At 35.9% G+C, this 27,047-nt stretch overlaps 1 protein-coding gene across 1 annotated transcript; it reads right to left on the bottom strand.

Moving 5' to 3' along the window:
- LOC149910806 (uncharacterized) lies at positions 1 to 26,083 on the bottom strand (the record flags this gene model as incomplete). The annotated part of the gene is made up of 9 exons (XM_090109756.1): positions 25,801 to 26,083; positions 25,267 to 25,430; positions 24,890 to 25,067; positions 19,795 to 19,946; positions 19,631 to 19,704; positions 19,425 to 19,554; positions 17,754 to 18,037; positions 17,427 to 17,573; positions 1 to 91 (listed from the first exon to the last, which is right to left on the bottom strand). Coding segments are annotated over exons 1-9 (1,503 nt in total), but the record flags the coding sequence as incomplete, so codon positions are not given.
- Positions 26,084 to 27,047: the final 964 nt, after the last annotated feature.

The raw sequence follows: 27,047 nt of genomic DNA, 5'->3' as shown, positions 1-27,047 counted from the left end.
GCCGGCGCGGCCGTGCTGCAGCCCGCGCGCCACGCGCTGCGCCGCGCGCGCCGTCCACACGCACACCTCATCGCTGCCGTCACCCAAGGGCCTACGTTCAATTTAGCTAACAATTACTCATTTCATTTGTTATTATTCCCATACGAAAAGATACACGTTAAACCTAGAAGATAATAAATTTTAGCCGCACCACAATTATTCTTGTTCGATGTTTAGTTCGATATATTTTACTTTTATCCAATTGATTATTATCAGAATAAATAGTTAAGATAATCAATTATTGATTTACTTTTAAATTATAATTTTACAGTTAAATTATGAGAGCTATCATAATTAGATTTGTAAGTATATATGTTACCGGAAATGTATGTAATCCGTCATTGTATACAATTCCTAGGAAATGTATATAATTCCTAAAATAGCACGGAAATGTGTGAAATAAATTATTTTATACACATTTCCTAGGAAATCTATACATTTCCTAAATAGCTATCGGAAATGTAAAACATTTAAACTCAAACTCAAACATTTATTTATTCAATTAGACTTCTCGGAGAAGCACTTTTGAAACGTCAATACATATTTTTTACATTTACCACCGATTCGGAAAGCAGTATCTATGGAGAAGAACCGGCAAGAAACTCCATAGTTGCTCTTTTAAATCATATCAGTATTACAATTTAATTTTATAAAATATGTAACTGTATATTATCATAATATGCCAGAGAACTGTCCTGTGGTTTTTACGCGATAACCCTCCATGGGTTTTTATCTTCCATATATTCCTTAATGCTGTAATAGGCTCTCTGAACTAATACGTTTTTTACATAATTTTTAAATTTAGCACTACTAAACTCTTTGATACTATGAGGAATTCTGTTGTAAAAAAGTATACCTTGGCCCATAAATGAATTTTTAACTTTAGCTAGACGATAAAATGGCATTTCAATTTTATTTCTGTTCCTTGTGTCATAACAGTGTCTATCTCCTACTCTTGTGTGTAAGTCTGCGTTTTTGTGTACATATAAAATGTTATTAAATATATACTGTGATGGTACAGTGAGGATACCAGTATTCTTAAAGAGATCTCTTAGTGAGTCCCTAGCACGTAAATTATATATAGAGCGTATGGCTCTTTTCTGTAATATAAATATAGTTTCTATATCTGCAGCCCTGCCCCATAGCAGAATTCCATAGGACATAATGCTATGAAAGTAGCTAAAATAAACCAATCTAGCCGTGTCTTCATCGGTGAGATGCCTTATTCTTCGAACTGCATATGCAGCTGAACTAAGCTTAGCAGCGGTGGTAGCAACATGGGCCCCCCATTGTAGCTTCTCATTTAGGGTCAAACCAAGAAAAACAGTGGAATCCACAGGGTATAATACCTCCCCGTTTAAAATAATATCCCCTTTCACCTTTTTTACATTTGGAAGGATAAATTCTACACAATTTGTTTTTTTTTTGCATTTAATAATTTATTAGCATTGAACCAATTGGATATGCGTAAAAGAGCAGAGTTTACTTCGTCAACATTTGTGTCATGTCTATCCACATTAAATATTAATGAGGTATCATCTGCAAACAGTACTATTTCACACATATCCTGCAAATAATAAGGTAGGTCATTAATATACACTAAGAACAAAAACGGTCCTAAGATAGATCCCTGCGGAACACCTATGTTAATCGGCGCACCGCGAGATTTCTCTCCATTAACGACAACGGTTTGTACCCTGTTCTGAAGATATGAAGCTATGAGGTCCTGAGCTAAACCTTTAATACCATAAAAATTTAGTTTCCGTAATAGAGTGGAATGTTCTACACAGTCAAAAGCCTTAGAAAGGTCGCAGAATATCCCTAAAGCATTCTTTGAATTTTCCCATGCTTTATATATATGTGACAAAAGAGCTATTCCCGCATCAGAGGTAGAGCGCCCCTTTGTGAAACCAAACTGTTTGGCGTGCAGTAAACCATTTGATACAAAATGACTACATAATTGGTTTAAAATTAATTTCTCGAAGACTTTGCTCAAAGTTGGTAAAATAGAAATTGGCCTATAGTTATTACAGTCTTCTTGGTCACCACTTTTAAATAAAGGAATAACTTTACTAAACTTTAATAAATCAGGGAATATACCACAGTCACAACATTGATTAAATATAAACGCTAAATGGTTGGCAATGTTTTCTATAATATTATTTACTAAATTTACAGACATTCCCCAGAGATCACATGTTTTTTTTAAGTTTAATGTTTTAAAAGTTTTAACAATTTCCTTTGCAGTATTTAAGATATTTATAATATACGAAATACAGTATTTAATATATTTATAATATAAAAATACGATATTGGAATTGTATATAATTATATACAATTCCAATATCGTATTAGGAAATGTGTAAAGTAAATGCTTTCTGTAATAGAACACGTTGTTATTTTTTTTTATTATAGCTCTTATTGATACAATCGGGTAACAGTCATACCGTAAAATTGTAATAATATTATGTTCATATTATTATCTTACTAATTAACATTTTAAAAATCAACTATCTAACTTTTAACGTAAATATCACAAAATCAACTTATATTTATTCTTTTAAAATCAAATTTTCATTTGGCAAGTAATCAGTCCCCTCGTCCCGCTGTCCCCGCGTATATTCAATCCGCCGTATTACATTACGGCTAGCTGTTTTAATATGCCGAAAATTCGTCTTTTTCCAAAATTCTACAAAAAGACGGTCGCGAGCCGACGGAGCCCCACTTCGTGGGGCTCCTATTTCTGTGTAGTTTTTAAAACACGAACCTAACCTAACCCACCCCCTTATCCAAACCAAAAATTTCTGATTACGAATTATCGGCATAGTTACTACAAAATGCCGACCGTTTGTAAACGGCCAGATTATATACAATTTTTCTGCGACATATCAATATCTTGAATGTTTTACATTTCTGATAGCTATTTAGGAAATGTATAGATTTCCTAGGAAATGTGTATAATATAATTTATTTCACACATTTCCGTGCGATTTTAGGAATTACATACATTTCCTAGGAATTGTATACAATGACGGATTACATACATTTCCGGTAACACATGCATTAAATAGTTTTTTAAACAATATTTTATACATTTCCTAAATGGTATCGGAATTGTACACATTTCCTAGGAATTGTATACAATTCCTTGATTTCATACATTTCCGGTAACATATATTTATCTTCAACGCACCCAGTTTACAATTCAAGTCTACACTTATACTAGAGTCGAATTGTCCGTATTTATGCAAAATGGAACCACTCGACAAATTTCGTTTTTTGCTTTTATTGAAGAATACTCATTCAAAAGTGGTCTAAATTCTTATACAAACAAGAACCACATGATTTTTACGTTGGAAACAAGGTATACTAAAAGCAGAAAGGAACCACCAGCAACAACGAATAATACCATATTAAGCAAAACCGAACCACAGCACCACGGGACTGCTTTGTTCAAACAAATAAACGATATTACTATCATGTCATTTTATACAAAACAGATCCACACCTACTTGGTACCATTATACATTACACATATTTCTATTAATAACAATTATTTTTAATACACAAAATGGAACCAGGTTTCTGTGGTATGGTTATGCGTAAAATAAATACATAATTTAATTGTAATTTTTTATTGCAAAATAAAACCACAAGCATTTGGTTCTATTATGCATAAATAAATATTGTAAAACATTCTGAAACCCATCATCGCTATATGGAACCAAATGCCTTGACTTGTTACAATGCTTCTCATCTTTAAACAACGTATTTCATTACTTAAATAGCTCAAAGTGCAAAACTCCAATTTTTAAAGTAAAACGTCGAACATCTGTCAATATAGGTGACATTCAGCGAAGTAGTTCGAATACGTGACGGTGTTTTTTTCCTCCGCGAAGTAAGTTCTATTGTTTTTGTTAATTACCTTTAAAATTAAATGTGAAAATGTTTAGTAATAAATAAATAAGCAAGCAATGGGTAAGAAAAGCATTGGAGACGAACACCGAAGATAATAATGAAGATACAACGGGTAAGTAGTTTTATTTAATGCATTTAAGTACTTATTGAATCTGAGATGCAGGTACGCTTTATCCACTTTTGATTCATTCCCGATTGTGGTGTGATTTTAAGAAGATAGTTCATTAAGTAAGTACAAGAGGAATCCTCTGTGGATTTACGTATTTTAACGACAATGTCGTTGTTCACGAAGGCGCGGCGAGTAGAATTAAGAGATCATTTTGTTACGATTCATCTGTCATTGTGAGATGAAACTACTAAAGTCTAAACCCTGTTTTAAAAATAACTGTCGATGATCTAGGTACCTACCTACTATTTTGGTAAAATACGTTTAGATGTATTTCTGATGCCGCTGTAACAACAAATACTAAAAAACAGAATAAAAAAAGACGTGTGGCACTCGGGGACTGCCGCGGTAAAGCTATTGCATAGCATGCCTTCAAGCCACACCTCCGAGCCCGTCGGAGTGAGGTTTTTTCGTTACGAAATTTCTCGATTCAGTCCCCGCGCTCAAGGCCCGCGATAGAAGCTATGCAATAGCTTAATAAATATTTAAGAAGCTCCCATACAATAAGCCGTGATTTTTTTGCCGTTTTTATAGATAATGGTACGGAACTCTTCGTTGCGCGAGTCCGACTCGCACTTAGCCAGTTTTTTGTACATGGCGCATGTACATACAACATACTTAGTCGTCTAGTAGGGACACGGCTTTATAAGAACTAATAATATTTTGCTGTCGCCATATACCTACGTATAAAAGCCACGCGGCTTTATTGTTTTGATTTAAAGCTTTTTTTCTTTTTATTACAGAAGATAACGAAGAACCTTATACGTCGCTGCCTCTGGAGAAGCTTTCTTCACCTTCTAGCGATATTCAGTCCATATTACAACTCATTCCACAAGATGCACAGTTTTTATAACGGTCTCATTAGTGATGATGCAAAAGAAGACCACATAGATGGACTAGACACGGTGGATTTCGAAATCCAATTTGATGATAACGTCGAGTAAACGTCCTATATAAGTATTATTTTATATATTTTATTAATAAAAGCTTTAATTACGATATTATAAATACATAGTTTCATTTATATCATTAAATCCCTGGGATGTGGTTCCTTTTTGTATAAGAGAAAACCTATCAATTGATAAATGTTAAAAGGAACCACATGCACATTTTCTTAATTATCTAGAAAGTTTAAGAATATTCAGAGCAAATTTATATACACATACTTAAATAAGTAATTTATCAATGAATTTAAATAAAATAAATTTTAATTTTACTTCATCTGACAGAGCTGCAAATGTTTTTGTAAATCCTTTAATATCTCAGAAGTGCGTTTTTGCTGGGTGGTTCCTTTTTGCTTAAATACGGACAATTTGAATCAAAATCATTTATTTTTGAACTTACTGTATAATGAAATTGCAAGTGTGAGTGTATGGGCTGCTGATTGATATGGTATGATATCCCATACACTCCTTTAGCTGATAAATTGATAGTTTGATAGTTTCTACTGATGATGTAAAACAAGTTATTGCCTTTGATCACTTTATTGTTGATTGCTATAAACTAATGATGATAATATGATATTGATATATTTGATAGTTGATTGATAATGAGATTAATTGATATAGCGCGTACACCCCGAGCGCTTTACACGAGCCGCGAGCGCAGACCAACTGGGTGAAGATGTTCTTGTCACCATAATGAAATAGGATCGTGTAAAGCGCTGAGTCAGGATGTACGGCTAGCCCGTACATGCTCCCAGGCCAAAAAGATGATATTGATGATATGATAATGATCTAAAACTAAACAAGGTGATAAACAATAAGAACTTATATCTAATGATGATGATATTACAATATATGATCTTAAATGCTAAACACAGGGGGAGATTATACATTGAACATTGATAGAGTGTTGTTTGGGGAAGTGGACCGATCACACTTTTTGCTTTTTGCACTTTCACTATCACTTTTCACTAACACTTGTTGCTGCAATGGCGAGCCCTTAGCTCGCGCCACCGGCCCCAGCGGCCGCTGGAGAGGCGAGCCTCTGGCTCGCGCGGGAGACCCCTGCTGCTGTTGTTGAGACGGTGAGCCCCGTGCTCGCCGCCTTGCCCGCCAGAATAAGATGCCACCGATAACCAGTATGGTGACCATGGCGAGATAAATCATCGCATAATGATGTATATCGTGATAAGATATACCATCGATGACTGGATCAATCTTTTTGATGTTGTTAATTTGCTCTTCCATCTTGATAATATTTGATGTGATATTATTTGTACTCTCATCGGCTGGCAGGTCCGTTAATGATAAATTTACTAAATTATTGATAGGTGATAACCATGATGTGTTCATATCAGGTGTTATTTGCAATATATTGTTCTTCTTTCTATAAGTTTGAATATAAAATTCCGATGATTTTATCAAACAATTTTGATCAATTGATATGATTCCGGTGTTATTTAATTGGATGGCCATAAGTTTTTGTTCACATAATATCTTGTACTGGCAATTGTTGCAGCAAAAATAAAAGTATTTATTGGGCTTGTTGATTGAAACTAAAATATTCTTGCATTTATTCATAACAGTTAGACAGCTGTTGGAGTTTTCTGCTTTCTCACATAAGTCTTTTTCGCTATTAAAATGATAAATAGGCTTGTTAATGCGACACAACATTGTCTCTATGTTTTGATTCTCACAAACATGTAATTCGATCTCTGATAGCATTATGAATGAGTCTTTCTTTATATTTAGCGCCAGGTATTCGCTAATAGGTACTATACTGATCATATTTTTTTCAAATTGTTTTGGAATAGCAATGACCTTGAGCAAATCATATGTATCTCTAGTGACTAGAGGTATTGATATTTCGAATATGAGAAACTTTTTTGATAATCTAGCTTTGATCTTTAGCAATTTATAAATACTTGATGGATTCGTGGGGTCAGTGGGTAGTGATAAATCTTTTGATAATTGGGATGATATTATGTTCAACTCTTCCTGCAGTTGCTTGGGGGTTAAAAAGTGAATGTTATATTTTCCATTAAGGCTGCAGTCTAGCAAAATTGCGTTTTCAACAAGTTATTTGACAATTTTTTCCCGGCTAATGAAATGATAAACTGAATTTTTTTTTCTTGTTTATCAATTAGTGTTATATACGCAATGCGCGTGAATTTTTTCACATTTATAAAGTTACTTTATGTTACCTTAATCAGGCCTTCAAGATAAGTCTCTTTCCCCCAAAATCATTTCGAGCTAAGTTTGTGCACTCACTACGTTGCAACCGATTACAATTTACATAATCTGATCAGCGCATTATTATCCTTATATAGTCGTTATTAAAAACTGCTGAATACAATTGCCGAAAAACTTATGATTTTCTTAATTAGAGCGTTATAAATTCATTAAATTTCCCATTTTTTGCCTTACAAAATCGATTGATAAATACTGCTAAAAGTTATTTTTTCCATTAATTTATTCGAGTTGGTTGAAGACCAATGAGTATTAATCCTTTAAAAAAATTTTTTTTGAATTTTGATAACTCTTTAAATATTAAAAAAATATTTAAAATAATAAGTAAAAATCCTAGCGAATTTCTTTAGTCGCGCTCCTTGGGCCGGAGCGTTCTGACGTGTGCTCTACGCTCGATTTTCCTTCATACCGAAGTGAAAGTTGCTCTACTTCATTAAATTTAATATTTTTGTTAATTGATTATTTTTATCTTAGTTTTGTGCAAATATTCGTATTTTTAAACATTTGATTTCGATATGGAAAATAAACGAAAAAAATACGCGTGTAATTACTAGAAAAAAAATTATCTTCGAACATAAAGTTAATGAAACCAAATAGATTGCAAAGGTGATTGGCAACAATTTCTTTATTTTACGGGGTGTCAGTAAAGGGATGTATATTTCTTTAAAACTAAAGTAAGCTCATAAATTTTCTTATAATATAATTTTTTTGAAGTTCCAAAAATGTTTATTTTTCGTTTGAGAAATACGAAATATAATATAAACTTGTATTGAGAACTTGAACTTCCCAAGTTCATCCGGGGAAATCCCCATACGGGGAAAATGATTTGTTTACTCCAAAATTGATCCGAGGTATTTTAATTTTTTCTTCTAGTCATTTTCAACGTAGCGGCATGTTGTTTGATTATTAATTTTGTAACTTAAATACAGGATGTTGGTTTTATATTCTGATCTTACAGACGCGCTGACAAATTTAGTCCACCATTTCTAGTTTAGTCTAACTACAAAACTACCAAAAAACTCTAAGTACCAATATTAAAACGAATGGATTATCATCACATCATCAAAATTCAGTGGGGTTGAGAACTAAACAAACAGAAGTAACAGAGACGTGAAGAATAAAAAAAGAGGACGAAAACGATAATTCGTTGATGCTTTCCCTTTTCGACGTATTGTTAGGGTACATCACCAATCTGCAAAAAACAAAACTGATGATTCCCAATTGCTGATTAAAAATGAAAAACAAATAATCGACAACAGTGGTGAAAATTTGCTGATCACAATGAAACATCCTTCAGTGGTAGCAGATTTACTCATTTAAAATGTATCGGTGAACAGCGTAAAGGAGAGGAGGACAGGAAAACATTATGAATGTGGATGGTGGATTGTATACAGGGTGTAATCGATAAGTATGTGCAGGCGATTATGACGTTATTATTACAGGTATCAAAAAACTTAAAACTGATATCGAAATTACTTTACCTAATGAGCAAAATGACAATAATAAATAATATAATAAATATTATAGGACATTATTACACAAATCGACCTAGTCCCACAGTAAGCTCAATTAAGGCTTGTGTTGTGGGTACTAGGCGACGATAAATATAATATTTAATTTAATAAATACATATATAGATAATAACACCCAGACCCAAGAACAAATAATTGAGTTCATCACACAAATATTTGCCCTGACCGGGGATCGAACCCGGGACCGTCGGCTCAGTAGACAGTTACTTTACCACTGCGCCAACCACGTCGTCAATAATAACTTTTTAAAAGTATAACGAGAAATATCTAAAAAATTTACTTTATACACTCCCAAAAGGGAAAATGGGACTAGTAGAAGTTAAATGTCTAATTCCGGCAAAAGACATGAATGCGGAAGATGCGGTTAAAAAAAAATTTAATATTTGAAATACAATGCAAAAAATAACACTTTTGTCATAGATAAGAATCATGACTATTTTTTCCAAATTCAGGGACAACTAAACGTTGCAGAAGCAGAAGTCTGCTTATTTGCTGTTTGGACTGGAGTGAATCATTCGTTAAAAATAGAATATATAAAATAGAATATATAAAAAAGTATGTAACGTTTAGGCAAAATAAAATGATGGACCATTATTGGATTTTACATAAACTGCCTACTGTCAGAATTGATTGATTCGAGACTTCAGCATTCGATGCCCATCAAGGACCCATCCTATATCATTCAAGCGATTGAAAAAAAAGAGATAAATCCAGTGCAACCGATAAAGCATCAGAATGCTAGCAAAAGATTTATTAGGTTTATCAATATAAATCTATATATTATACATAATATAATAAATCTGTAGAAGACGCGAAGACTGACATCCGCGCGGACGGAGTCGCGGGCGGAAGCTAGTCATAAATAAATATCTTTTGTTTTCATTTGCGTATTTTTCTATTTTATAATTTTTTAACACAAACATTACATTTTTTTTATTAAATACAAAATTTGTTTATCCGTTTTATTAGTTAAACTGAACAACTTTCACTAAGAAACTTAGGTCGAAAAAAATGTATAGAGTTATGCATTTTGTATGGAAAGCTTATTTTTTTTATATTTCGTCCAAATTTCTTTGTAAAAGTTGATCAGTTATATAAACATGAAGTTGAAGATATCAATAGAAAGTATTCGCAAATTTTGTGTACTGATAAAAAAAATCACCCGGTGTAATTTTCACGAAAATTGTTTCAAATTGTCATTTTTGGTACTTATTACGAATATTAAATTATACGAATGATTTAATTTTTAAAAATTAAGTGGAGCAACTTTCCCTTAGTACATTTGTATTATTTACATATAGGATGACAGGATTCATTTGTTTGCACTACTAGACCAAGCCCTTAAATATATCTGTGATAGTTTCTAATAGATAACCTTGAATGCTTTTAAGTTTAATTAAAATATTATTAACGATTATCGCTGTCATAGTAAATTCACTGATATAGGTGTTGTTTTGCATCTCCGACTGCAATACGCCCATTGCAATGTCGATTTCATTTAACTTTTTGGTAACGCTTTTATGATGATTTTGCATAACTGATTCAATTCTTTTGATAAGATTAAATTCCGCTTCTACAACGGAAGTTTGATTTTTCCATAAACTAGCCATGTGCCGCTGATTTACTTTAATTAATTCGATATCTTTCTCGTACTGTTCGGCAAAGTTACTATCGAGTATTCCAAACAACTGATTAGCGACGTAACCTACACCGTTGATAAGGCCGCGCCGTCTGCGCGCGTGCCCGTCCAGACGCTGATCTAGCAACAATCTATTGTAATGTTGTAGCTCGGAGTACTCGTGATTTAATTGATACATGATACCTTCGCACTGTGAATGTTGTTTTATCTTAACACAGATGGTTTCTAAGTATTCTAAATACTTGCGAGACGCCATGTCGCCATGCCAATACGGGTTCATGTCGTAGTAAACAATGAGTCTCCAGTCATCTGTTATTAAATGCATTTTTGCAATGTCGTCGAAAAATAAACTTGTATTATTTTGTAGCGGAGTGATATTATATGAGGCGATTGTGTTTGTAAATAATGTCATAAAAAATAGAAGAATTGTTGTTGCGACGGTTGCAAAATTGTATTTTTGATTTCTCCTTCTCGTGGTTGTATGATTGTTTGATACTGTTTCTTCTTGATTGACGGGTAAAATTGATAACTTTATGATAGGTCTTTTGATATATCCATTTTTAGTTTTTAATGTGACCACACGCACGTAGCCATCACTACCAGGATGCAACTCCACCACTCGCCCTAAAGGCCATTTTCCTGCGGGAAGATTGCTGTCGTGAATGATTACAATGTCATTTAATTTGATATTATCTTTTGATTGTCTCCACTTGCTTCTCGTTGATAAATTTGTTAAATATTCATGTTGCCACCTCTTCCATATGTCTTGAAATATTTTTTGTGCTAAATGTAATCTTGTTCGTAGATCTCTCTCTGTTTCATATATTGATAATACTGGACCGCTGGCTAGAAAATGTGATGGTGTCAAATAATCGAGCTCCTCGGAGTCTTCTGTTAAAGCACTGAGTGGCCTTGAATTTAAGCAAGCCTCCAGCTGAGCTAGTATTGTACTATATTCTTCGTATGTTAATCGTTGCTCGCCAACCACCCTCTTAAGGTGAAATTTGAGACTTTTGACGGCTGCTTCACTAAGACCGCTCGCTGAAGGCCAAGATGGGGCATTAAAATGCCATGTTATGCCCATATCCGCCACCTCTGATTGAAATTGTGTGTTAAATATTTTGAGTATTTCATCGTATTCTTGCTGTAATATTTTATTTGCTCCTATGAAATTAGTGCCGTTATCACTGTAGATGTGACCAGGCTTACCCCTGCGAGCTGACATTCTACGCAGGGCTGATATAAAACTTGCACTTGATAAATCTGATACCAGTTCCAGGTGTACAGCCTTGGTGGCCATACAAGTAAATACTGCAATGTAACCTTTTGTTGTCTTGATACCTCTTCCAGCGTTTGATTTGATAAATACATGACCTGTATAGTCGACTCCCACGTTGTAGAAGGGTCTTGATGGGTTTACTCTAGCAGCTGGTAAATCTCCCATAATTTGATGATGCTTGGTGGGATTATGCCTCCTACATTTGATACATTGTCGTACTATCTTTTTAACAGCCCTATAACCACCCATAATCCAATATTTCTGCCTCAAATATGATGATGTTAGCCTAGCACCTCCATGATAAGTAGATTGGTGTGCTTCATTAATTAATAATTTCGAGAGACGACTGTTATTCGGTATGATGATAGGATTTTTCATGTCAGGGTCAAGGTAAGCATGTCGCAGCCTTCCCCCTACTCTGATGATTTGTTGTTGATCGATATAAGGATTTAATTCACACAATTTACTTTTCCTATGTATATTATTACCACTTCTTAAATCTGATATTTCCCTTTCAAATGATAACTGTTGAATATTTCTGATAATAAGCAATGTTGCACGTTTCAATTCCTCCACTGATAAATAACTTTGATATTTATTTTTGTTGTTGGTGAATCTACACATCCATGCAACAATTCGCACAGCCTTACGGAATGTGCTGTGTTTTGATAATATATCTAGTATGATAGAATTATTATGATGATTTGTTACCGCAGCGGTAACTTGTTTTGATACTTTCAACTCTTGATCTGTTGAATATATTGTGACCTTATTATTTTGATCACTAAATGTTGATAGCCACTTGGGGCCTTGCCACCACAAAGAATGATCCTTCAATTGTGATGCTGATAAACCTCGACTTGCACAGTCAGCAGGATTTTCTTCTGATTTGACATACCGCCAGCAATCTGGAGGCATGACCTTCGTTATTTGCTGCACTCTGTTTGCCACAAACGTTTTCCATCTAGCTGCATCTCCATTTAACCAACCTAAAACTACTGTACTGTCAACCCATCCATACATTTTGATATCATGATGCTTAAAATATTCCTTAACCTTATTCATTAATTTTGATAAAAGTAATGCTCCACTTAATTCTAATCTAGGTAATGTAACGACCTTGCTAGTGGGCACAAGTCTCGTTTTTCCAACCAATAATGTTATATGTGAATCTTCACCTTTATTTACACGGCAATATATAACACATGCATATGCTTTCATAGACGAGTCACAGAACCCATGTAACTCGATACTATCGCAATTACGGGTGTGAATCCAGCGTGGTAGTTTTATATCTTTGATCACGCTAATATCGTTTCTAACTTTGATCCATTCCTTATATATTTCTTCTGGTATTTGATCATCCCATCCTATATGCGCCGCCCATACTTGTTGAAAAATAATTTTTAATTTTGTTGATAACGGTGATAGCCATCCGATAGGGTCGAATAATTTTGATATGTCTGATAAAAGCATTCTTTTTGTTATTTTTGATGATTTCAAGGGTTCTAGTTGCGAATGAAATGTAAAAATATCTTCTTCGGGATTCCAGCCTAATCCTAGCGTTTTTGTTGTTTCTGATTGTTTAAAACTAAAATCACTAGAATTGATATTGGATTCTTTTATATTTTGTGATAATTCCGTAGTATTTGATTTCCACTTACGTAAGTTAAAGCCACTTGATTGCAATAACTTAATTAAATCGTTTTGTAATATCTTAGCTTCCTCTATGGAATGACAACCGTGTATGACGTCATCCATATAAAATGAGTTCTCCAAGACTTCAATTGCGGAGCTATGTAAGTAATTATTTCTCTCATCACTAGCCAGCTGTTTTAAGGTCATCATAGCTAGGAATGGAGCTGCTTTCGTACCATAAGTAACCGTCGTGAGTTGATATTCACGAATAGGTTCCGAAGTAGAGTCCCGCCATACTATTTTTAATAATTTCTGATCTTCCGGGTGTAGCCAAATTTGACGAAACATTTTTTCTATGTCCGCAGTAAAAGCAAATTGATATTGTCTCCATTTAATGATTAAAGACTGTAAATGTTGTTGAAGATTCGGACCTTTTTGCATAAGGTCATTTAAACTGTATCCTGAAGAAGTTTTGCATGATGCATTGAACACAACTCGAAATTTCGAATTTATGTCGCTATCTGTACGCACGCAATGATGAGTATTGAAACACTCTGGCTTAGACGTATTAGAGGCCGGTATCATATGACCCATTGAGTGATAATCTTGCATAAATAATTTATATTGTGTATGAATGTTATTGTTTTTGATAAATCTCTTTTCTAACGATTTAAATTGCGCTACAGCCTTGAATTTTGACTCTCCTAATTTTTCCGAATAATTGTTATGCATTGGAAGACGAACCTCGTAACGGCCATCTTCCCGCCTTGTTGTTGTATTTTTGTAGTAGTTGATACATTGTTGATCTTCGGTTGATAATTGCGACTCCTCAATGATATCCTCGATTTCCCAAAATTTTTGAATTTCTTCCAAATTATTGATGACGACGTTGCATTGTAAAGTTTTCACGCTACCTATCAAAATCCAACCCAACTGTGTGTTTTGTGCTATAGGCATATTATTATTACCTTTACAAATTCCTTCCATAACAATTAATGAATAAATATCTGCCCCTAATAGCAAGTCCACCGGGCGACTTATATTGAAGTCGGGATCGGCTAATTTGATATTGTTGATATACGGCCAAAATGGCTTCGAAAAAGTGCTATTAGGCAGGTTATTCACTAGGTTTTTCATGATATAATATGCTTCCGTTTCAAATTGAAAATGATTGTTAATTGATGCACATGTGATTGATATGACACCCTTGCAATTGCTCTCCTTGATACCGACACCTGATATTACACCACGGCATTGTTGTCGAGGTTGTCCTAAAATTTGAGCAGCGTGTTCTGTGATAAGTGAGGTTTGAGAACCTTGATCAATTAAAGCCCGCATTTTGATAAATGACCCGTCGTTTGCTTGTACTTTTAATATGGCTGTCGCTAAAAGAATCTCAGGTGTTTCACGTTGCATCGAAACGTGAGCATTCCTCTGCACCTGTTGCGGCTCATGTTTTTGATAACCCTGGCTTGCTATTTTCGAAGAACTAGGAATGGAAATCTCATACGCCTCGTGTATGATAGTATTATGCTTCCCATGGCATTTCAAACATCTTTTTTCAGAAAAACATGGTTTACCATTGTGTGAATAGAGGCAACTTTCGCATACACCCAATCTTGTAACCGTGCCGCGTCTTGTTGGCGGTGTCATATTCAAAAACTTATTACAGTAAAACAGACAATGCTCGTTGGTTTTGCAAAGTTCGCATTTATGATGTTTCTGCGAACTGATGGGAACTGATGGGTCTTCTTGTTTGCGATTTTGATGGGAATGGGAAATAAATTTATTGCTTGTGGGAAACGATGTCTTGATAAAATTTTTGTTTAATTTATAAAATGGTTGATATGAATTCTTGATCTCAGGTTTCTTTTTTAATGACTCTAATGATGTAAATTTGTTCTCCAGAAATGTTAAAAACTCTTTTAATGTTGCTAATTCTCGAGGCTGTTTTAAAGTATTGATATATGCGTTATGCGTCTCGGAGTCCAATTTCTGGGCGATTAAATGTACGATTAATGGATCCCACGATCCTACGTCGACACCTAAGTTTTTGATAGCGTTGATAGTTTCTATGGTCGTATCATGTATCCGTTTGATATGATTTAATGATGTTTGTTGAGCGACAGGTATATTCAATAAAATATCAATATGCGAACGGAAAATTAATGATTTGTTATTGTAGCGATTATTAAGTATATCCCAGCATATTAAATAATTATCCGAGGTTATTGGTAGATGCTGAATAAGCCTTTCAGCTTCTCCTCTAACTTTTGTTTTCAAGAATTGCATTTTTTGCGCCGATGATAATGATGGATTGTCGTGAATTGTTTCTTTAAATACATCTTTAAAAGAGCACCACTGATGATAATTACCACTAAATACTGGTATTTCTATATGTGGTGTAGATTGTTCCCTATGCGATATAGACCATAATTTTTTGTTAAGCGATTTGATGATATCGTTATATTTTTGTTCATATGATAAAAAGGTATTCTCGTATTCCGAGTTTCTACCCCCAAGCTCACTGTCCAACTCCCAATGGAGAGAGTCTATTAGAGACCAGCGCGACTGTATTGATTTTAATAAATGATCGAATTCCCACTTTTCGTTAACATCATCCAAAATGATATTTGATATTGTATGATCAAAAGCCTTAAAATAACTTATCTGTCTACGAATCATTTCGTCAGTTTTGCTACTTATTATTTGATCAGTTAGTACCTTAGAAGATGACTGAGATTGAGAGGTCCCTGGGACACCGAGAGGTTTAGCAGGTTGTAATAACGGTGTCTTAGGCCTTTCCTCTTTGCCTTGATTATAATTAGAAATTACTCCCCTGATATATTTATATCTATCTTGCGCTAACTCAAACTCATTATTTTCAAAATAACTATGAGATCTTATGACCTCGATATTACATAAAGCATTATGATTCTCTTGATATTCGTGCCAGTGTCTATCTAGCACATCCAACCTTCTTTTTATGTAATCGAAGGTTTTCCTTTCCGCGCCATCCTTTTTAAAATTACTATAAATGTTTTCGATGGTATTTGATAGTTGTTGTTGATTTTGAAGCAAATCTTCGGCGTTAGACATGATAAAAAATTTAAAGACTCACTGCTTGATACTAATCCTCACTTGTGAACACTAACACAACACTGATCACACACACAATATGTCCACACGCGAGGTCCAAGGCTGCGAAGGACCAAAAAGATAGTCCTTATGATGATTAAAATGATATTTATTTTTCGCTCGAAGAACCAAAAAGAGAGATGTATGGGCTGCTGATTGATATGATATGATATCCCATACACTCCTTTAGTTGATAAATTGATAGTTTGATAGTTTCTACTGATGATGTAAAACAAGTTATTGCCTTTGATCACTTTATTGTTGGTTGCTATAAACTAATGATGATAATATGATATTGATATATTTGATAGTTGATTGATAATGAGATTAATTGATATAGCGCGTACACCCCGAGCGCTTTACACGAGCCGCGAGCGCAGACCAACTGGGTGAAGATGTTCTTGTCACCATAATGAAATAGGATCGTGTAAAGCGCTGAGTCAGGATGTACGGCTAGCCCGTACAGTGAGTACTGTGAACGCGCCAGGTTAGTCAGCCTATATCAAGTGTATATTGTATATCATCGATCAAGACGTGTAACATGTACCTATATTAACAAAAAAAATATTTATTTGTTTGAATTATGGGACATACATATAGAATTCACACTGTTTCATAATAATTTTACAGTCCTCATAATCACAGTCCTTAATTTTTGGAAGCAAAAGCTAATTTACCTGAAAACAATATGAGCCATCAAGGGACGCCTGGCAGATATGAAACACCGTACACACTATTGACGTATATCTACCACCACGGCATACGTCGCCACTCCAGAAATTGATTTTATGTGCGCCTATTTTTCACATCAATACAATAATGTGTAGGCACATTTTAATTTAAAATTAAACAATGATACGAGGAACAGTAATATGATATTTACGCTGCAATGTAGTCATCGCTAACGGCGGGTTGCACGCGGTAGAGCGGCGCGGCGCGGTTCGGCACGGGGAGGTGCAGCACGCGGCGCAGCGCCGGCAGCGACACGCACGTCAGCCCCGCCGTGCTGCTCACCCACACGCAGGCACCTCTGAATCAGACAAAATTATTTTTTTATTTCTATTGCGTCTTGTTTATTCCTACCATTTTTGCGCATGTTTCTGCGTCATTTGTCACTAGAAAGTGATTACTTTCTTTCTAAGTCGTGGGTCTTTGTTCGCATTGTCCATTTGATTTATCCTATTGTACAATTGAATCGATCGTAGTTTACGTGGGGTGAGCGACGATCCCCAACACGGTCTCCGCGAGCGGGCAGAGGGCGGCGGGCGGCGTGCAGAGCGCGCGCACGGCGGACTCGGGCAGGTCCTGCGGCGGCGAGTCGGCGCGCTCCCGCCGCAGCCGCACGCGCTCGCGCAGCTCCTCGCGCACGCGGATGGGCGGCACGCGTAGCTGCGCCGGCACGCTCCAGCCGTGCAGCGCCCGCGCCTGCCCGCGCACCCCGCCCGGACACCCGCCCGCCGCTATCAGCATTCTCACTGACTGACTGCGATCATCCTGCCAACATGGTTTTCATGATGAGAGATGGTTGTCTAGTTTGTGTCGATACTCATACTACACAAAGACGACAACTATTGCATTTGTTAGGCATGCCATCTAGAGGACATGAATTAAATACATAATTAACTCGAAGAAGAATACATACTTTACAATAATTATAGGCATGACTTTATTTCGTTACTAAATTTGACTTTAGCAATGATAATGCAATTTTTCTTATTTTTCTAACTGCTCGCAGATGTCATGGCGTCGTACTGACGTCATGCCTAGGTAACATGTAATTATTGTCTCTATGCAGCGCAAAGAAAATAAACAAATTATTTAATTAATTCGTGTTAAAGAAATGCATTCCAAAGCTTATGAAACGTGGTGGTTTATTTATCTTTAAATTAAAAAAGCTAAAAGTTTATAAGACATGATGTGCAGTACTGCAGCACAGTATTACCATTATTTCCTACAGTAAGGAATCGCCTTTGATGTCGCGCGATGCCGCCGCCAGCGTAGGTAATTACGCTGCAACACGAAAATACGCTAGGGTTGCAACAAATGGGAAATAAAACAATTGTGATTATTAATATTATGATGAAATCTTTATTCATATGTACATTCAAAATAATTGCGATTATTAAATCTGATGTAATTATTTGTTCATAAATATATAATTACAGATATTGCACTGCTAAATATTATTTACGTGGACACTTTATTTTTGGATGTTCTTAATTGTATATTATAACATTTAACTAAGTAATGCATTCGCATTGGGATGTACAATCTGATTAGAAAATAATGAGGACAGCATATACATAGCTTTGATTTTAATTCAACAGATACAATTAATACAATCTTTCTGAAATATTGTTTCCTTCTGGGATTTCAATGTAGATTTACATCCGTAAACCGAACAGTTTGTGCGCGCCATAATAGAATATGTAATGTATAATAAAATTATTACACAAAAAATACGACTGCGTCATCCTTTCGCGCTAGGTAAAGCAAACTAAGCGTGTTTGCTTTACGCGGCCCGCGTCGCCCGACCCCCGCCAGTTCCCCTCCGTTTCTCTGCACAAGTACATTCGTCGCACTACTGTAGGAAATAATGGTAATACTGTGACTGCAGCGTGAATCCACATAAATAAGACTGCCCAACTAAGTTTTTGTTAATGTTTCATACAAGAAAATAAAAAGAAATTCTTTCATAAAGCTCGCGCGGATACACTCAAACGACGTAATTTGTTTAATATACACATTTTCCCTTAAAAACACTAAATCAATCATTTATAATATTATGATGATTGATCATTTATCGATTATTATATTTTAGTGTCGACATGTCTATTATTATGATATTATCATATTTTAATTGGTCCAAACTGATCCTCACCTTACGAAGGCAGCGAAAGTAAGCAGCTTGAGGCATATTGTCTTCGCACTCGCCTTCTTCCATATTTTCTTCTTCTACTGACGCATATTTTTCGTCAAGTTTAAAAGGAGCATCTGCAATAAGAATATGTCTAAAAATAATTTCAAGACTCATTGTAATAAGCCGATATGTTCCTCTAATACTAAAAATTACCATAAACTACTCACGTGATATTCGCGGCAGCTTCATTATAAATTCGTAGCAGAGGCATTACAACTCCAGCGTGTTCGGAGTACGTCTCCTGTGAGAAATAATAAAACGTGTGATATCAGTCGAAGAATATCATAACAAAAAAGTAGTCAAAATGTTATTATAACATGATAAGAAATACTTGCGCAGCGGCATTAAGCCACACTGTGGTGCACGCCTGGCCCGGCCCGAGCAGCTGCACGCGCAGCGTCAAGAAGCTGTCGTCGTCCATCCAGCAGCAGGACGTGCCCGCAGAGCAGGCGGCTCTACATATTATTTTTCCACGAAAATCGTCTAAGGAAAAGTATTTAATGTAAGACTTCACATTTATGTATATGCTACAGTCAAAACCCTGAACCACTCAATATCCTTATTGACGGTTATTAAGCCCTTATTGACTAAGGGCGTCGGTTAATATCCTTATTGACTGATTTTATCTGATAAAATCACTCAAAAAGGATATTAATCGACGCCCTTAGTCCATAACCTTATTAACTGATTTAAAGAGCAGACATTCAGTCAATATAGGTTTGAATAGATTTTAATTTTTGAAGTGAAACTTCTTTATCGGGGGTGGACAAAAATTTACTGTAACATTTTTGCGTTACGCCGTACGCGTGACATTTTTGCGTTACGCCGTACTCGTGACATTTCTGACTGTTTCGAGATTTGGTGCAAAATAAAATAGTGTGTAAATAAAATTAAACAATTGAGTAAAAGTATAATTTCATTTTTAGATAACACGTTGAGAAGTTCCCTGTATTGCCTTTAAATATATAACTTTACTCAATTGTTTAATTTTATTGATCTTTATTTATTCACTTTTTATATTTGCCTCTTAATTTACACGGATTTTTATTTTTACGGATTTTTTATCGATACACATTTTTAATATAGAATATTTTATTTTATGCTTTTTTTTTACTATTATTCATTTATTTTCCTTCATTAGTTCATTTAATTACATTTAATTTTACAAATTTTATTTACACACTATTTCTTTTCCACCAAATATTGAAACAGTCAGAAATTAATTACGCATATAAAGGTAAATTAGCTTGGAGAAATTTTTGCGTTTGTAGTAGTGTATGGTCAGCAAATAAAAAAAAACAACATTTTATTTTTAGTTTTTATTCAAGTATACAGGGTGTCCCACTATCGGTATACTAAGCGCGAAGGGATTTGTAGTTTAGCATACACTGATCACATAAAAAATACTTTAAAAAAAATTACGTTAAATTTTTTTTGCTACTGTTTTCCTAAAAATCCATGTTTTCTTCTCTAACTTCGTGCAGGCGGCATATACCGCCTCGCTAATGTGAGCATTTTGTCTATGAAAACATAATTTTAAAAGATAGCTCACGTGCGGGTGGCAGTTAGGCGGGTTGCTTATTATACTCGGATTTTTAATTAGGGCGTATTCAGAAAGAAAGCTTGAAACTTATAAGCGCTTATAAGCGCTTATCGGCGCTTATAAGCGCTGGTAACCCGCGCAGGAAAATATATGAACATGCGCTTATAAGCGCTGATAGGCGCCGACAAGTTTGTTGAAACTTGTTGAAACTTGTCGGCGCCTATCAGCGCTTATAAGCGCATGTTCATATATTTTCCTGCGCGGGTTACCAGCGCTTATAAGCGCCGATAAGCGCTTATAAGTTTCAAGCTTTCTTTCTGAATACGCCCTTAGATAAAGTAAACTGACAGCAGCTAATGTCACTTTGTAAAATAATGTTGCCACATTTAAAGTAATAGTGAGGAATTCAGTTCTCATTCAATCAGATGAATGAACAATGAGTGTGAATAGTTCATCATTTCAAACTATAAAATAACATTATTTCTAATTGTAATATATAAAGCTATATAAGATATAAGTTACTAGTATAATGTAATTATAATCATTTTTTTTATTTTTATTTTTACGATGTTTACGTTACTGTTTTCTTAATTTTTTCGTTAATTGTAACTAATTACGTTGTGTTTGTTGTCATTGTTGTGTTTATTTGGTGTTATATTGTTACACACTAAATATTCACTAGACGATCGATTCAATTTCATTCATTCCCGATTTTGAACCATTCACTTTGTGACAACTCTATTTTTATTTCATCAAAAACTGTCAACACAGAAAACGTCAGTTTACTTTATCTAATTAAAAATCCGAGTATAGGGGTGTACACATAGAGTTTTAAGAATTCATCTATTTGAAAAAAAATGCGTTTGAAATTTTTTAAGTATTTTTTACGTACTCAGCGTATGCAAAACTATAACCTCCTTTGAGCTTAGTATACCAACAGTGGGACACCCGGTATAATATTAGTATTATTAATATTTTATTAGTTCCAAACATTACAAGCAGTGCCGATTTTTACTTCAGTGAAGACGTGTATGAATTAGGTGTTCTCCGGCCAAAAATGTAAACCACGGTAAAAGTGAAACTGTTCGAACGGTTCCGAACACTGCTTTGTGTAGCGCATGTCGCGTGCCGGTCGGCTGCCGAGTAGGTATACCTACTCGGCAGCCGCGATACACGCGACATGCGCTACACAGACCAAAAAGTTTGAGACGATGTAATAAAAGTTTCACTTTAATAACAAACAATAACAACAATAACAAACAATAACAACAATCAACAAATACAAAATTTAACAATTAAACTACGTAATAATTATAATTTTCGAATGAATTAATGTGTGCTTTATGTTCTAACGGTACCAAGCGACTGACGCCGGAGAGGCACCTGCGGACAGCGTAAACTGGTTTATTCTGGTTTTGTGTGTGTTTCCACTTTCCACTATCAAGTGACGATTTATTTATTTGTTTTGTTTCGTAATTATTATGGTCAAATATTAATTACGAAACAAATTATTATGAACACGATATTTTATTGTTTCACGGTATTCGCCTTGTCATTGGCTCAAGGACGTAAAATTGAATGATATATTATTTTTTTTATAAAGTCAAAACCATTTTCTTTAAAACATAAATCAGAGTATTGCTAGGGATAAGTATAAAATTAAATAGTAATGTTAGGATATCGAAACATTTTTGTATAGGCTAGAACGATATAATGGAAACGCGCTCTAAGATCTGAGTAATATACACACCACTACATATGCAAAAATTTCTCGAGACTAATTTCACTGTACCTATTATATTTATATACGGTAGAACCCCGTTAAGTCGAACCTCGATAAGTTAAAAACCTCCAAATCTCGAAAAAATGTTTTGTTCCCTTCCCTTCAAAAACCAAAACCTCCATTACTTGAAATCTCTAGTCTCTACCCTCTGTATGTCGAACATAGCAACGTTTTATTTTATTTTACAACCTTTATAACTTGATCATTAGGAATTTATTACCTCTATTGTTCGAACAAAAATAAGTTACCGCCTTTAAGAACTTGCCGACAATGTAAGTACAGTATTGTTTCTTAGAAAACATTTTAGGAGTATACGATAATAAATCTATGACTCACGTAAACACGTGTTTGCATAATTGGTGTTTAATTATGATTTTGTGAATTCAAAATTTATAAGAATAAACCTCAAACTCTTTATGTCCAATCAAAATCCGCCTAAATCGAAATCCTTTATAAGTTGAAAACTCTATATTATAACTCGAATTTTTGGCGTCTCCCTTGGTCTTTTGAACTACCGCACGAGCGAAGCGAGCGAGTCGCGGCAGTGGCCGGCGTAAATATTCAAATAGGTAGCGAGGAGCGAAGCGACGAGCATCTTAGGTTAACTTTTGATTTTGAACTACCGCACGAGCCGAGCGAGCGAAGCGAGCGAGTTGCAGCAGCGGCTGGTGTAAATATTTAAATAGGTAGCGAGGAGCGAAGCGACGAGCGTGTTAGACTAACGTATTTCTGTAATATTGTATACAAGCTGGGTTTAGCGCGGTTTCACCTGCGTGGCTCCGCTCATGTTGGTCTTAGCGTGATAATATACAGGGTGTCCTAAAACTCATCGTCAAGCCAAAACGGGGCGACAGGATTGATTGTAACCATCATGAGAAAAATCTGAAAAAAAATCTATCCCATGCATTTTGAAAATTAAGGGCATTTAAGAAAAACCTATAAATTTTGTCAACCTGTAACTATTTTTCGGTTATTGTGGTTAATTTTTATTAGTTTTGTTTATTTAAACTTTGGAACCGTAACCCTAAATAAAATTTCTAGAATCACAGTCAAAAATAATGACACAATTGCCCCAAGTTTCCTTGAATTGAAGACTATTTGTTAAACTATGAATTTAAAATTTTCAAAATTTGTCGATTTTGACGGCCCCTCCTTTAAAAAAAATGTACTAGAGTGCCTTGGCAAGTGCCATTAAAAGTTGGCGCATTTAATCAGGATTGTAAAATAGTACAATACTTGTTGACTTTGGTAAAAATGACGTCACTATCTGTTTCGCTCACTCATGGCAAACATGTCCACTATCCATCTCTCTCATCATTTTGCCGTAAAACTAAGAACCTACCAAGAGTTTGTGCGAATAAAAAACATTTTAACTGAATAAAATGGGTTAGCAAAAATCGGGTTACTTGACGTTTTTATTTTTTCATTCATTTATTTTAGTATGAAACTAACAAGTACATATTGTACTATTTTACAATCCTGATTAAATGCGCCAACTTTTAGTGGCACTTGCCAAGGCACTCTAGTACATTTTTTTTAAAGGAGGGGCCGTCAAAGTCGACAAATTTTGAAAATTTTAAATTCATAGTTTAACAAGAAAGGAAGGTAAATAAATTTGCTCCCCTCGACCCTGGTGCCTAAAAAATAATATGACATAATTTAAAAGAAATTTTACGTAAAAAATTAACTAGGCATTTCTTTTTTATTTTTTAGCTCAGTTTAGTCATAAATTTTACTAACAGTTCTTTTAATTATTTATGGTAGTACGTGTTTACTCAATAAAAGTTAAGTAGTAAAGCTACTATACAGTCACTATTCCACACGGACGAAGTCGCGGGCACAGCTAGTCAGTTAATAAGGTTATTGACTAAGGGTGCCGGTCAATATCCTTATTAACTAATTTTATCAGATAATAAGGATATTGACTGGTTCAGGGTGTAACATATAAATTGACATGACTTTTGTATTTGTAGGGATTCGGCGAATAATATACATATTATTATGTTTGTTAAATAAACTCGCGCCACTCTGCGCTCGCCCCGCCGCTCCCCTGCTTCTTCGCGCCCAATTCTAATTCTAAAATAGTGTGCAAGTTCGTACCGACGTCGAACACTAGAACTTCCCAGCGGTCAGCCAGCAGCATCGCGCCGGCGGCCAGCAGGCGCGGCGCGCGCGGGGCCCACTGCACGCTGCACGCCTCGCGCCACTCAGCGCTCGCCAAGCCACTCCAGTGCTCGCGCCAATGCCCCGTCTCTCCCGCCCTACTGCGCGCCCAAATCTAAACAAAAATTTAAATCTTATCTTATATCGGTACACACTATAAAACGAAGTTGCTTGCTGCTTTCCGTTCATTGTCCCTATGTATGCTCAGATCTTTAAAATTACTCAACGGATTCTGTTGCAGTATTTTTAATAGATAGAGCAATTCTCGAGGAAAGATAAGGAAGTGTATAATTTGTTTAGTTTATGACTTCTACCGATAGTTGTCCGTCTTCGGCTAGAACAGCGAGGCGTGTGTCGCTGGAGTTGAGGGCCATGTGCACGAGCGGGGCGCCGGCAGCGGGCGCAAGGCTCTCGCTGCGTCCCCACCGGGCCATTGACAGCATACCCTCGTAGACCCAGTTCCATGACGCCCATGATTCTGAAATATAAATTTGAATACGCGCTATTGATATGGATTTTTTTTCATTATTCATTATTATCCAAATAGTAATATAATAACAAAAATATTGAAGCAGGGAAAGCGTCAGTTTACATGATTGGGGTATCAGATTTTTTTTGTTCTAAATTATAATATTATTTCACACTTCACAGGTGGCCCCATATAAATTAAATTGGATTGTGAACTATGGAGAGTATATCAAGAAAATCTTTAAAATTAGGTCGTCGATGTAGCGCTAACAATAATAATTATGTTATTTTATTTTTAGCTTTTCAGTGCCATTTTTGACGTCTCCAAATTTCGGGTTTAGGTCGTTTTCCAAATTTCGGGTTTAATAAGAATAGATTACGCTTCGTGCAATCAGGTCGAGCATCGGGCGGGACAAGTGTGTCGCGGTTAGCGCGCGCGGTATCGGCGATTGCGCGCAGGAGGCGCGGCCCGGCGCGCGGAAGCAGCGCGCGGCGCCACAGCGGGCCCGCACGGGCCACGCGCCGCCACGCGCGACACACGCCGCCGCAGCGCAGCAGCTCGCGCGGCGCCAGCCTCTCGAACACACAATCCAAAGCAACGCGAGTGCACCCGGCCTCGCCCTGCCAGGGGTTGTCGGCGAGCTTTGATCTATCCGCGAACATTGTGTAACAGATGAGAGACGATCCGAGCGGTCGCTTTCTGACACTGTTCTTATTGCGTACGCGCGGACGAGAGCGCACGCGTGTGGCGCTGATCTATTTTGGTCGCGGTGCCGGTTCACGTTTCTCGCGTATAAAATACGGCGATATCGACAATTTTTTATATACTCACTTAGCATTCTTGAGAAATAAAATCGATGATCAATTTCTTTTTCAATTATACATATATTATTTGGTGAACATTCGAAAGGAAAAAAAATGTGTGCGTGTACTAGAGTACACACGTAAGAAGTGAAACTTCTTTATGACCTTATTTTTCAAAAAAATAATTTACTATCTACAGTAATATTATAAAGAGGAAAACTTTGTTTGTTTGTTTGTTTGATTGATTGTAATGAATAGGCTCATAAACTACTGGACCGATTTTAAAAATTCTTTCACCATTCGAAAGCTACATTATCCACGAGTAATATAGGCTATATATTATCACGCTAAGACCAACAGGAGCATAGCCACGCGGGTGAAACCGCGCGGCACAGCTTGTATACAATATTACAGAAATACGTTAGTCTAACACGCTCGTCGTTTCGCTCCTTGCTACCTATTTAAATATTTACACCAGCCGCTGCTGCAACTCGCTCGCTTCGCTCGCTCGGCTCGTGCGGTAGTTCAAAAATCAAAAGTTAACCTAAGATGCTCGTCGCTTTGCTCCTCGCTACCTATTTAAATATTTACACCGGCCGCTACTGCAACTCGCTCGCTTCGCTCGCTCGGCTCGTGCGGTAGTTCAAAAGTTAACCTAAGATGCTCGTCGCTTCGCTCCTCGCTACCTATTTGAATATTTACGCCGGCCACTGCCGCGACTCGCTCGCTTCGCTCGCTCAGCTCGTGCGGTAGTTCAAAAGACCAAGGGAGACGCCAAAAAATTCGAGTTATATAGAGTTTTCAACTTATAAAGGATTTCGAC

The sequence above is a fragment of the Colias eurytheme genome, chromosome 2, assembly GCF_061535395.1.
Source record: "Colias eurytheme isolate Ceu_HAF_F1 chromosome 2, ilColEury1 Martin Lab GWU primary, whole genome shotgun sequence".
Classification (NCBI taxonomy): Eukaryota; Metazoa; Arthropoda; class Insecta; order Lepidoptera; family Pieridae; genus Colias; species Colias eurytheme.
This window is presented reverse-complemented; position numbering and strand designations above follow the sequence as displayed.